The sequence below is a fragment of the Mustela lutreola genome, chromosome 15 (assembly GCF_030435805.1).
Source record: "Mustela lutreola isolate mMusLut2 chromosome 15, mMusLut2.pri, whole genome shotgun sequence".
Classification (NCBI taxonomy): domain Eukaryota; kingdom Metazoa; phylum Chordata; class Mammalia; order Carnivora; family Mustelidae; genus Mustela; species Mustela lutreola.
Genome location: NC_081304.1, coordinates 6,364,266 through 6,376,700, shown reverse-complemented (window position 1 = coordinate 6,376,700; position 12,435 = coordinate 6,364,266). Strand labels below are relative to the sequence as shown.

Sequence of the window (12,435 nt, the reverse complement as noted above, 5' to 3'; positions counted from 1 at the left end):
AGTCTTAGTATGAAGGGAGTTACATTTTGCTCACAACGCTGTAACTTTCTGGGTTTGCCTTGAGTATCTTGTACTGTCACTTCGGTTAAAAGGATGATTAAACATTGTTTCATAATGATTTGTGATCCTATTCAAACATTCAAACAATTTTGATATTTTGTGACATACTTCCCAAAATTAAATTCTAAAATAAAGTCTTTTTTTTTTATTTCTTTTCAGCATAACAGTATTCATTGTTTTTGCACCACACCCAGTGCTCCATGCAATCGGTGCCCTCTCTAATACCCACCACCTGGTTCCCCCAACCTCCCACCCCCCGCCCCTTCAAACCCTCAGATTGTTTTTCAGAGTCCATAGTCTCTCATGGTTCACCTCCCCTTCCAATTTCCCTCAGCTCCCTCGAAAGAACCAAGATGCCCTTCAGTGGACAAATGGATAAGGAAGATGTGGTCCATATACATTATGGAGTATTGTGCCTCCATCAGAAAGGATGAATACCCAACGTTTGTAGCAACATGGACGGGACTGGAAGAGATTATGCTGAGTAAAATAAAGTCTTTTGACCACAGTCTGGGTGTTCCAAAGAGCCCGTGGAACATTTCAGAGATTTTGTGACATTAAACTAATGAGTCTTATTTGGTACCTTACCCTCTATGGGAAGCATTGCCGAAGAAGTGATACAAATTTATGTAGATAAAGTATTAAAATACTTGTCCTAAAAGTTATATGAAACTCTTAGAAATCTGATGTCTTGGTGTGATATTATCTCAAAATTGAGGAGAGTTGGGGGTTGGGTGAGCCTGGTGGTGGGTACTTAGGAGGGCACGTATTGCATGGAGCACTGGGTGTGGTGCATAAACAATGAATCTTGGAACACTGAAAAAAATAAGAAATAAAGAAATAAATGTTGTGTGTCACAGAAATAATCAGGTTTCCTTGTTGGCTGCACTGGAAGAACTCTAAGCAGATCTCCAACCTTGGCCATTTCTAAGTCTTTCCTCATTTACGGACAGTTACACTTACTCTCAGATGTCTCGATAAATGTGCAGATATGCTTCCTTTCCCATGAGATTCATGGAAGAAACTCTGAGAACAAGTTTCTGATAACCTTAGGACCGTAAATCTGAACTAAGTGAAAATATCCAGAAGTAGTACAAAAACTGGATTCAAGCAGAAGAAGAATTAATAACACAACTCTGAACAACTTGAGAATAATTATACTCTTTATGACTTTTGGGTTGAAACTTTGTTACTTCTTTAATGCTTTGCTTTTGCAGATGTAAGGAAACTTTGTCTCCTAAGCTGACTTGGAGCGATTGGATAAGATATACCTTTGTGAACAAACGGAAGCATTTCCCTTTTCTCTTCAACTGAACCCTCCAAATTTCTAGAACTGTCAGTGAGTATTCTTTAATTTTCACGGCCATCTTTTTATTTGCCTCAGTTCAGTAAATCTGTATAGTCTCGTGACAGGACACATTAGAAGTGTGGACGTCTGCTCCCTACTGCCTGCCTTGAGAACTCAGAACCTGGCTTAACATTTCCTCCCATCATTATTCATGGTATTATTTTGTTTCCATAGAAACGCCTCTTACTTAACACCTGATGATTTACTCCATAGGCCTGCTGTTGTGAATCCAGCGGCATCACTGTCTTCTGAAATGAGTCTGCCTAAACCGACCTGGTGTCGGGACTAATACACTGGTTTGAAGAGAAGAAACATCCTACCGGTGCAACTTTTAATGTGTGAAACTTCAGAGAGGTTCAAATTTAAATTTAATCTGAGCAACTCTTCTATCTGGCAGAGGAAACGAAACATTTGCCTACCAAAGATTTACTTGTTTTCATCTTCCTGTGACTTTATTTCCTTCCTTTTGAAGTCCCAAACCCCGACCCCCTTCTCTTAATCCAGGATGACATTCAAACCCATTGTGTCTGACAATCATATTTCTGTGCATTCCCCATATATATGCTATTAACTTGTTTTTCTCCTATTAATTTCTCTCATTTCAAGTTGATTCTTAGTCCAGCCAGAAGGACCTTGAAGGGGACAGGAACTCTTACTCCCCTTCGCTCCCTGCACCTGGCCCACTATACCTTCTCTTACTTCTGCTGGTAAGCCTTTGGCTGCTACATCCCCAAGAACCCCTTCCCAGCAAGGCCTTTTGAGGGTGGCAGGTGCCAGGAAGGAGACCGCCATGGGCTTTGTCTTAGGAAGGTTAGTCTGTGGGGTCAGGTGGAGAGGGATGTGCTGGACCCTAAACTGACTTTAGGAATAAAGATGACAAGAAATTACATTTTGAGCACCTTGGAGTAGCTAACATAGTAGACAGCTCTACAAAGACACCAGGAGCCAATGGAAGTCCAGACCCGGGCTGGGGCTGGGGATGGCAGGAAGTAGGTGTGCACAGACTGGGGGTGGTGCTAGAGACTGGGGCAGGGGCTCTCCTGAGAAGGTCACCAGGGACAGACTCCAGGGGCTGCTGAGCGAGGGACCAGAGCAGGGAGAGAGTACACCTCATCACGCCAACAATACTATCCAAAGACGGGCACTGCCTTTCTCCTAATAAGGAAAGTAGGAAGTAACTGAAGAAAAAAAAAAAAAATTAAGGGAAATAGATGACAGAAACTAAAAAGGATTAATTTAGAGAGAATGAAGGCAAGTGGCCTCTGAGCTCAGTTCCAGTTCCCGGAGGCCAGTGGACATCAGCTGAGCGCCAGGGAGACAACCCAGGCAGGCAGGACATGTGGCCGCTCCCGGTTCTGTTCCTTCTCATCATCCAAGGTGAGTGGGGCTGGGGCTTCGGGAGGGAGCACCTGCACGGCCGGAGCGGGACACAGACAGGATCCATCCCAGGGGAAGTGGCAAGCAGGGCCTTCCACTCATCTGGACACTCAATCTTTAAAAAAAAAAAAAAATTTTTTTTAAAGTTTTGTTACCTGGCAGGTACCAAGTTGGTGTTTGGGGGAAATAAGAAAGTAAACAACAAAAACAGCATCTGTTTCCTAGGACAGTGCTTGTCAGCCTTTTCAGATAGAGATAGCTAGACAGGTGATGGATGGATGCACGGTAGATGATCGAGGGCGTATACAGGCACACATTTGCACACATACACGTAAATGCATGAATTCCTGACCAACTTTGAAGGAGCACAGGGACTCAGTTTCCAGTTGAAATCCACCCACTCAAAATGGGGTTCCAGTATCTGAATCATTTAAAAGCCTGCACAACTGACCTTGACTTATTCCTAGAGCCTGGATCTTCTCTTCTGAAGAGCTCAGATACAGGGAGGAGAACAGGCAGCAAAACCAGGGTGACAGGCTCTCTGAAGACTTGCTCAGTCCCACACATCAGGCTGCCCGAGTCTTGCTCTGGATGAGCCAAAGACCAGACCACCATCCAGTGTCGTAAGCACAACGGAGACAGGGGCAAATGCTCTGACAGCCCCAGGAGCCACCCAGTTGGTTGCAAAGTTGTAGACCCCATAAAAGAGACAATGTTTGAGCCAAGCCTTGAAGGATGAATATAAGAGTTGATTGCCTTCAAGCAGAGAAGAGAGAATATTTCAGGCACAGGGAACCGCTTGTGCAAAACTATGGAGACTCAGAAGAGCCAGGTGTGAGGTAAAATAACAAGCAATCGTGTGTGTGCGTGGTAGTTGTGTGTGTGAATTTAATGTGTGAGTGTGTCTGCTTAGTCCAATGCCATGTGTCCATTCAAAGGGTGAGGTGAGAGGTTTTAGTTGTTTGGGGGTTAGCGTGTCAGCGGGTGCGTGGGGAGGGACCCTCTGTCTCAGCATCTCTGGGATTCGGAAATACACCACGGGCTGCTGTGTGGGCGCTGCGCTGCTGGGGAGAGGTGTTGGCGGAAGATGCGAGAAGGGTTGATGGTCAGTAGCTATCGATTGAGCAGAGGCCCCTGTGTTGGCAAAGGGGACATCCGAGAGAGGGGACAGCAAAAGTTATACTGCAGGGGATAAAGGAACAAGTTGGGATATGGTGATTAGACAAAGAGCAGAGGCTCCTGGCCCATCTTCAGGTCAGCACCAGATGCCCCAGAAGCAGCAGGACCAGCCCAGGGCTCAAGAGAGGACAAGACAAATGTCGGGTATCTGTCTTCTAGGCCACTTCTCCAAATGCCAGGATGGGGTGGTGAGAGGCACAGCAAAAGGCACACTGACCACATACTGTATGTATGGCCAAGGATGGGAATCTTACAACAAGTGGTGGTGCCGTGGAGAAAATTGGATGTCCTGCAAGATCCTTGTAAAAACCACCGGGTCAGAGCAACTGGTGAAGAAAGGCAGAGCCTCCATCCAGGACAATGCCAGCCAACGCAAATTCACCATGACTTTGGAGGATCTCCGGTACGACGATGCAGGCACCTACTGGTGTGGGATTGAGAGAATCGGCTCAGACCTGGGGTCGAAATTTTCTGTGATTATTGACCCAGGTATGCATTACCCCGCTCTGATCTGGGTCCTGGTACCCCCCAACAGATATTCCAGGACTGTCCCTCTGTCTTCTCTATGGAGGGAGGAGAGTCTCTTAACATGCCCGAGAATACACGTGTATGTTTGCTTGTGCAGCTGTGTGCACGTGCAAGCAAGTATGGGGGGGGCACCAAGATTCTGGGAAAGACTGGAAGAAAGAGCGAGCCCCACATCTCTGCATGTCTCCACCTGCTCTCCCCAGACGCAGCAGAGAAGCAGAGACCCGGCTAGACTTGTCCGGGGAAGGCAGCTCCTCTTTCCCTAGTCACAGTATCCCCTTTCCGCCCCAGGCTGAGTGGGGCCTTGTCAGGTGTGCAGGGAGAAGTGGGTGCTAGAAAGCTGTGATCCTGATGGTCTCAGCTGCAGGACAAGAGACCCTCTCCCTGCCCACTCCTTCTCCCTCTCCCTCCTCTGGCAAGAGAAGCACAAAGGAGCAAGAGACTCTGAACCCATTTCTGGGAGAAGGAAAGGCAGACTCCAGCAGAGGGCAGGGGCCCCCTCTCTGGCTGCCTCTGAGCCTTGGAGGGGACTCTGGGCTCCCCCACAGCTGTCCCAGAGGCACTAGGGCCTCCCTGGAGAAAAGCCTCGATAGGGTGTTCAGCTGGGCCCCCCTCCACACAGCCCCACTTCTGGACCCCTCAGTCTTCTCCCCAACATGCAGACACACAGACTAAATGGGAAATACATCTGCTACTCGTTAGTCTTCTCACAGTTAGCATATGCAAATATGGTCTGTGAATGTGGGCAGTGGACAGCTATGCTGGTGTAGAATGTTCCAGAGATTAACTGAAAAAGAAAACAAAGGTAGGTGGATGTGTATAGGAGTGCAGGAGGAGCTGGGGCCAGAGACATGGAGTCTGGACCCTCCAACCAGACAAGCCTTCGCTGGCAGGCCTGGTGCAGGAAGAAAGGCCCCAGAGAGATGCGCAGGACTGAGGGGACAGCGGGAGCTCCAGGCTCTGGACAGCTGCAGGAGACGGGGGACCCTGGGCCAGTCAGCTCATGGGTCACAGTGCTTCGGGCAAGGCTGAGACTCAGAGAAAAGCTGATGGAAAGCTCCAGAGTTGGGGACGTGGCTCGGACATGCTCAGCAATGCCAAACAGGACACGGAGATTGAGCTGATTGTAATTGCTACAGAGCTCCCCACCCCCACACACCTCCCACAGTGGTGAACTGGTGTTTCCCTGCAAATGACGTAATTGCAGGTTTGGGGTGAGAAACCAAAAAGATGCAAGAGCAGACCAATGTGCCTGAGCGATGTCCCTAAGACAAGCTTCTCCACCCTGGGGGTGGGGAGTGGAGAAGACCATGGGAGCCACCTGCGACACTCTCACAGCCTTGCTCTGCTCTGTGTGTTTAGAACTGGATCCAACAGACTCTCCCCAGCCTGTGTCAAGCACCACACCAGCCAGCTGGGACTCCTCACCTCCGTCTACCCAGGTCACCAACAGCAGCCCGCCTGTGACTCCAACCAACCCCATCAGCAGGTGAGCAGGGCATTAAAGGATGGGGCTTTCCACGGCAGCCCTGTGACCACTCCCCTCGGGACAATCTACCAGGGAACCCCCCTTGGCCCCACCGATGTTTCCTGGGAGGGGAGAATCAGCAAGGTCTGCCCTGACCCCCATCCTTTATACCTCTGAGCACATAAAGAACCCCCCCACTCCCCACGAGGAAACGAACAAAGTGCTTCAGCTCGGCTGTAGGAGAGAAGGCTCTGGTCTCCTGATCTGCCTCCCAACCCACAAGAACCTCAAAGAGAGGTAGTTGGTTCCAGCCTCGAGTATGCCAGAAGGGAAATGCTCTGTATTTTTTTTCTGTGGCTTCTAGAACAAATCACTGCCAACCTGGTGGTTAAAGACAAATAGTTTTGTGACCTTATGGTTCTGGAGATCCGAGGTCTGTAATGAGTCTCCCTGGGCTAAAGTCAAGGTGTTGGCAGGGCTGGTTCCTTCTGGAGGCTCTAAGGGTGAAGCCCTTCCTTGTCTTTTCGAGCATCTAGAGACCCAGCACCCCCTGGCTTGGGGTTCTTTCCATCCTCAGAGCCAGCAGTGGTGGTCGAGTCCTCATCACACCACATTACTGGGACACTGGCTCTCCCCTGTCCTTATACTTATAAACATGCTGGTGATGACATAAGGCCCACCTGGTAACCCAGGATAATCTCCCCATCTCAAGGTCAGCTGGTTGGCAATCAACTCCATCTGCATTATGAAATTCCCCCTTGCTATGCTATGTAACCTAACACATTCACAGATCTGGGGGTTAGGACATCTCTGAGGGGTGGTGTTATTCTGCCTACAGCTGGACGCAGGTGGGCACCTGTTCCATGGATCCAGCCCTGCCCTCCTCTAAGTGCTAGGGAAATGCTGGGAAGGAAGGGGAAGCTGGGATTCCTGCTTTCTCACATTCCCAACATGGCCGAGAGGCTGGGTCATCAACCTGAAATGCCCACTCAAAGAAGCGTCCAAAGACAGCCAGTTAGCTCTTTCATCAGAGGGCAAACACACCCATCAGAGACCAGGGTGAAGGTGCATTCCCTCCCTGGGTCCCACCTCCCAGAAACACCCTCCACCAGCTCCTTTCCAGCTCCAGTCCAAGTTCTTTTCCTTCTCCAGGACCCTATTCCTTGGAACCTGGCCCCAGTAGACATTTTGTTCAGTCAGTCCTCTGAACGAGGAAAGCCCTTGGCTCATGCTTCATGATGAGCTTCTGTCCTGCTGGTAACTGTTGAAGACCAGTTGTTCTGTTGAGTGGGGAGTAGAGGATGTAGGACTTTTCGGAGGCCAAGAGACCAAGGAAGCCTGCAAGGTGGAGAGATGGGATAGCATCCCCATAGGGAGTGGGAAAAGAGTACAGTGTCTTAAAAGACATTCTGAGGAAGGGCAAAGCAATGCTTTTGCCCCTCTCTCCAGAAAACCACCTGTGAAACCCACATGATTCATCATGCTCAAGGCAGGACGAAGGACAGAGCAGGGCTGGCCTGGAGGGGGTCCTGGCCCTGCTTGTGGAGGAAGACTTGAGTTCAAGGATGAGGGGTCCAGACTCTTGGATACTGAGAGGGACCACCAGGGGGACACATGTAAGCAAGACCCATCATCCATCTAGAACCCCGCCCCCTATGCAGGATGTGTGAGCGTACACCCCATACGTGCTACCGTCGGGGGTTGGGGGCAAAGCTGGGAGAGACCCCTCCCAGGGGAACCCTGAAGGTAAATACCCAAGTTGAACAGGGATGGGGATCCTCCTTGCTTCAAAGAGGTAATATTAGATCAGAGATGGAAATTTGGGCAGAACTGACACTAGGTAGGACACAAATAGAATAAGAAAGACAGGCAAAGGCAAACCCTTCAGCTTGGCTGACCTGCAGGTGAGGTGGAGGGGAATTGTGGCAGAGGAGCCAAAAAGCAGGATTAAATCAGGGGCAGAGGTGCTGACCCCAGGCTAAGCCTGCAGGGAGGTCCTAAAGGCTTACCCTTGGTTGAGCAGCTTGGCTGTGCCCTCAGAGGGGCTTCCGAGCAGGGACCAAGGCTTGCTTGTCCTGCAGGCCTGGGCTCAGACATCAGGTCAGGGAGGAAGGGGCTGGGGTTGTCCCTGAAGAGGGAGCTCACTGCTGTCACCCTGTTCCCTGCACAGGGCCCTGCTGTGCAACCTTCACTTTGTGCTCTTGACCTTTGTGAAGGTGCCCAGGCTTGGGGTCCTGCTGTGGACTGTGGTGGGGCTGAGCCAGGGTCAGAGGGACCCAGGGAGAGAACAGAGTCAGTCTGAACAGGAGAACCACAGCTCCCATGACACTGATGCTCCTGTACCCTCTGACCTCTGAGCAGGGATCAGGCGGTGTTGCAGCTCCAAGAGAGATCTGATCCCCGTCAGGTGGGGACTCCTCTCGTCCTGACCTCAGGCATAAGCTCTGGCTCCCTCCCTGCTCCGCACAGGTCGGGGAAGATGGCCTCCTCTGTAGCAGCCAAGAAGCCTCCTGTGTGGACCCTCCTGCTGCCTCTTTTCCTTGTGACCCTGGAGGGGCTCTGCCAAACATGATGGACCATTGCAGCATGCAGGACTCTGGCCAATGATGGGTTTTAAATTTCCCAACCAACCAGTAACTATAAAAACCAGAATTAAACCAAAAAGCTTGAGGGGGTTGCACATGGCCAGAGACCCCTGAAGGCCAGGTGTACAGAGTCCTGCCGATCCTACCTACTGCCCCTTCGGTGCCTCCTGGAGTTAGAGTCACCCGAACATCATCAGATGGAAGACAAGGTTCAACCATCTCCGACCCACATCCCATCTGTTCGCTCCATACCTTTGCTATTAAATCTATGGCTTTTCCTGGGCTCTTTTGAAATTATTTCACTGGGACACTATTTCAGTCTTTTATATGTGAGAATAAGACCCGACCATACTAGAGGGTCCGAAGTGAGTCTAAATCCAACACTAGAGTCACAATGTGTCCAGCAACTGGGAGTGGGAGAAGGGAAGAAGGGAGAGACCTGGATGATGCCTTTTTTTTTTTTAAGATTTTATTTATTTATTTGAGAGAGAGAGAGACAGAGTGAGAGAGCATGAGAGGGGAGGTCAGAGGAAGAAGCAGACTCCTCATGGAGCTGGGAGCCTGATGTGGGGCTCGATCCCAGGACCCCAGGATCATGACCTGAGCCGAAAGCAGTTGCTTAACCAACTGAGCCACCCAGGTGCCCCCTGGATGATGCCTTTTAATCCCCTCCAAGAGTTCCCAATGAGGGCTCCCCTCCTAGAGATGGGAAATTTCATGGATGGCCAGAAGTGAACAAAGAAAAGTATAAGGACTTGGGTTTGGAAGTTATTTTCTGTGTATGTGTTTCTTTCTTTCTTTTTTTCCTTAATTAGGGGGAGAGAGAGAGAGAGAGAGAGCATGCGAGCTGGAGGGGGAAGGACAGAAGGAGGGTGAGAATCCCAAGCAGACTCCGTGCCCAGCGTGGAGCCTGACGCAGGTCCCCATCTCATGACTTTGAGACCGTGACCTGAACTGAAATGAGGCGTCCAATACTTAACTGTCTAAGCCACCCCAGGTGCCCCTGTTTTCTGTATTTTCAAAAAGAAAATCATGGTATATATATATACCTCACATATTGAAAGCCTTCACAAGCTAGGTGTGCGGTGAATGAGCCATTTTCAAGCAGCAATACTTCGTTTTCTGTCACTGCAGTCAAGATCTTTTTTTTTTTTTAAAGATTTTATTTATTTATTTGACAGAGAGAAATCACAAGTAGATGGAGAGGCAGGCAGAGAGAGAGAGAGGGAAGCAGGCTCTCTGCTGAGCAGTGAGCCCGATGCGGGACTCGATCCCAGGACTCTGAGATCATGACCTGAGCCGAAGGCAGCGGCTTAACCCACTGAGCCACCCAGGCGCCCTGCAGTCAAGATCTTAACAGGGATGCGGATATATGACTATAAATCGGTCAAAACTAAATGAAGTTACCCTTTTTTTTCTGTGTAAGTAATAAGTGTTTTGTGGGGAGGGACTTTGAAACAATGTAAATATCCACATGTCCCTGTATCTCTATCAGTGGCCCCCAAGGACAGGGAACTCACCCGGTGAGAACAAGACCAGTTCATTTCTGTCCCTCCCTTTGTCCCTTAGCGTCTCTGGTCCTTTAGGTGCAGGGCTCCAGGGACAGTCTGGACGTCTCCATCCAGACAGGACAAATGAGGGCTCAGATCTGTCCGCTTCATGCCTGTGATGCTGTCCATCTCCAGTCAACTCAGACCACCATCACTTCCTCCTGGGTTTCACCCTAACTTTGCCCTGCCCCCCCCATGCTCCCCAGCAGAGCAAGGGCAAGACAGAATGTGGGTCCCTTCCTGTTTAACTTCCTCCCACGCACATCAAAAATAACACAAGTCTTTTCCTCTCTTAATTTTCAAAGGTATACATATTTTTTCTCAGCAAAGGTTTTGTTCTTTGGTTGTTGCTGGTTTTTTTTTTTTTCCCCTCCTGTCTTCCACTTAATATTTTTCCTCTTTTTTGTGTCCATATTTTTTGAACCATTAATGGGGAACTATGGTCTCTTTTCTGAGCTCCTTTTCACTGAGGTCGTTGTCTGTAATTTCTCTGAGAACAAGCTGCGTCCTGGAGCATTTCCTTTCTTATTGTTCTTTTCTTTTTTTTTTTTTTAATTTCTTTTCAGCATAACAGTATTCATTGTTTTTGCACCACACCCGGTGCTCCATGCAATCCGTGGCCTCCATAATACCCACCACCTGGTTCCCGCAACCTCCCACCCCCCGCCCCTTCAAAACCCTCAGATTGTTTTTCAGAGTCCACAGTCTCTCGTGGTTCACCTCCCCTTCCAATTTCCCCCAACTCCTGTCTCCTCTCTAACTCCCCTTGTCCTCCATGCTATTTGTTATGCTCCACAAATAAGTGAAACCAGATGATAATTGACGCTCTCTGAAGCAAATTTTGCTGGCACTCTGTTCCTCTTCCTGAGCCCCTTAGAAAAGGTGCTGGTTTGTTTTGTCTGGAGTTTTCCTTTGAAGGAGGTCAGGGCATCACTGAAGCTGGTGTGTCAGGTTGGGGGTGGGGCGTTCTGTCACCGTGATGAGGGAGCAGGAGGCTGGCTGAGGACAAAGCAAAAGCTGGCGCCTTGCACCCCCCTCTTCACCCTTTCCCCTCCATAAGTGTAGCATCCCTCAGGCAGCCCTGACTGCCATGAACAATAAGCAAATAGTTAACTTGCAGAGCTCACAATCCTGCTAGACAGGAGTCTCCCTTGGCTTACAAATGTCCTAAATCTCACTAACAAAGACGATTGATAGCAGGATTGTGAGACCCCACCGAAAAGTCTCCCAAAGATCTTAATGTTAATGGCTGGTCTAAAGACAACACTGATCCAGCAGCAAGGGCAAGGCCTCCGGCAGGCCTGGAACATCCTGGCACCTTGTAGGCCCTCTTTAGCATATGAAAACTCCACTGACACCTCCCTTCCCCTCACCTTCCCCCAACAGCAGGGTACATAACCTGCCATCCCTCAACAACCCGGGGCAGCAGCTCTTCCTGCCCACGGGTCTTGTCCCCGTGCTTTAATAAACCACCATTTTGCACCAAAGATGTCTCAAGAATTCTTTCTTGGTCATCGGCTCCGGACCTCAGCCCACCAAACCTCACCTAGGTTCTAGAACTTCATCAACAGCAGGAGTCTTCTAGGGGGGAACACCTCCTCCACAAGCCAACGCCTGCAGCCACACGGTTCTGGGTCGCCGGTCAGGAAACGGCGAGACCTCAAGGTCTGTGACTTACCATGTGGGAGCTCCCAGCCTCTGTCCCCTTTGCAGAGCTGAGTCCCGGAGGGGCCCTTGGAAGCAGGCAGCAGCCTCCCCACAGCCCTCCGTGCCCACGACAGAGGCAGGACCTTCCTCTTTACCGTCTTGTCCGACCCTGGAGCGAACAGAGCCAAATGGTCCTGTGATCCATACTTAGATTTTCTTTGTGACATAAAACAGCAATCAGTTTGTCATGTCACAGATTCCGTGGTCAGGAATTCAAAAGGGCTGAGAGGGGACAGCCTGTCTCTGCTCCCTCATGTCTGGGGCCTCAACTGGGATGACATAATGCTGGCGGGGTGACTCACATGGCTGGGTGCCACTGTCATCCAGAAGCTTCTTTGCCCGTGTGTCTGGAACAGGAGCCAGGGTGACCCAACACGGAGCCCAGTCCTGACTGTGGACCCAAGACCGTACAGGTAGCCTCTGCATGGGGCCGCCGGGTTCTGAGTGGGACAGTCCCCAGCACCAGCATTTCTAGAGCCTGAGCAAGGAGCTACGGGATTCCTCCTGGCCTGGCCTCGGATGTCACACAGGGTCACTGTCCCCAGGCTCCATCCGGGCCTTCTGACAGGGACGAACATTGCTTCTTGGAGGGTGAAAACGATGCTACTCTTTTCATATACAAAACATAGATGA

The 12,435-nt window shown here is 50.0% G+C and overlaps 1 protein-coding gene across 4 annotated transcripts; it reads left to right on the top strand.

Moving 5' to 3' along the window:
• The first annotated feature begins 2,421 nt into the window (after nucleotides 1-2,421).
• LOC131816233 (CMRF35-like molecule 7) lies at nucleotides 2,422-8,823 on the top strand. Of its 4 annotated transcripts, none has more exons than XM_059148771.1 (4): nucleotides 2,422-2,785; nucleotides 4,124-4,367; nucleotides 5,855-5,981; nucleotides 8,322-8,445. In XM_059148771.1, the coding sequence occupies exons 1-4, from the start codon at nucleotides 2,746-2,748 to the stop codon at nucleotides 8,355-8,357; spliced, it is 447 nt and encodes a 148-aa protein (XP_059004754.1). In that variant the 5' UTR covers nucleotides 2,422-2,745; the 3' UTR covers nucleotides 8,358-8,445. The 4 variants fall into 4 exon arrangements, with proteins under 4 accessions (XP_059004754.1, XP_059004751.1, XP_059004753.1 ...); XM_059148768.1 differs by having other exon boundaries at nucleotides 2,431-2,785; nucleotides 4,124-4,453; nucleotides 8,322-8,823; XM_059148770.1 differs by having other exon boundaries at nucleotides 2,437-2,785; nucleotides 8,430-8,823.
• The last annotated feature ends 3,612 nt before the right edge of the window (nucleotides 8,824-12,435 follow it).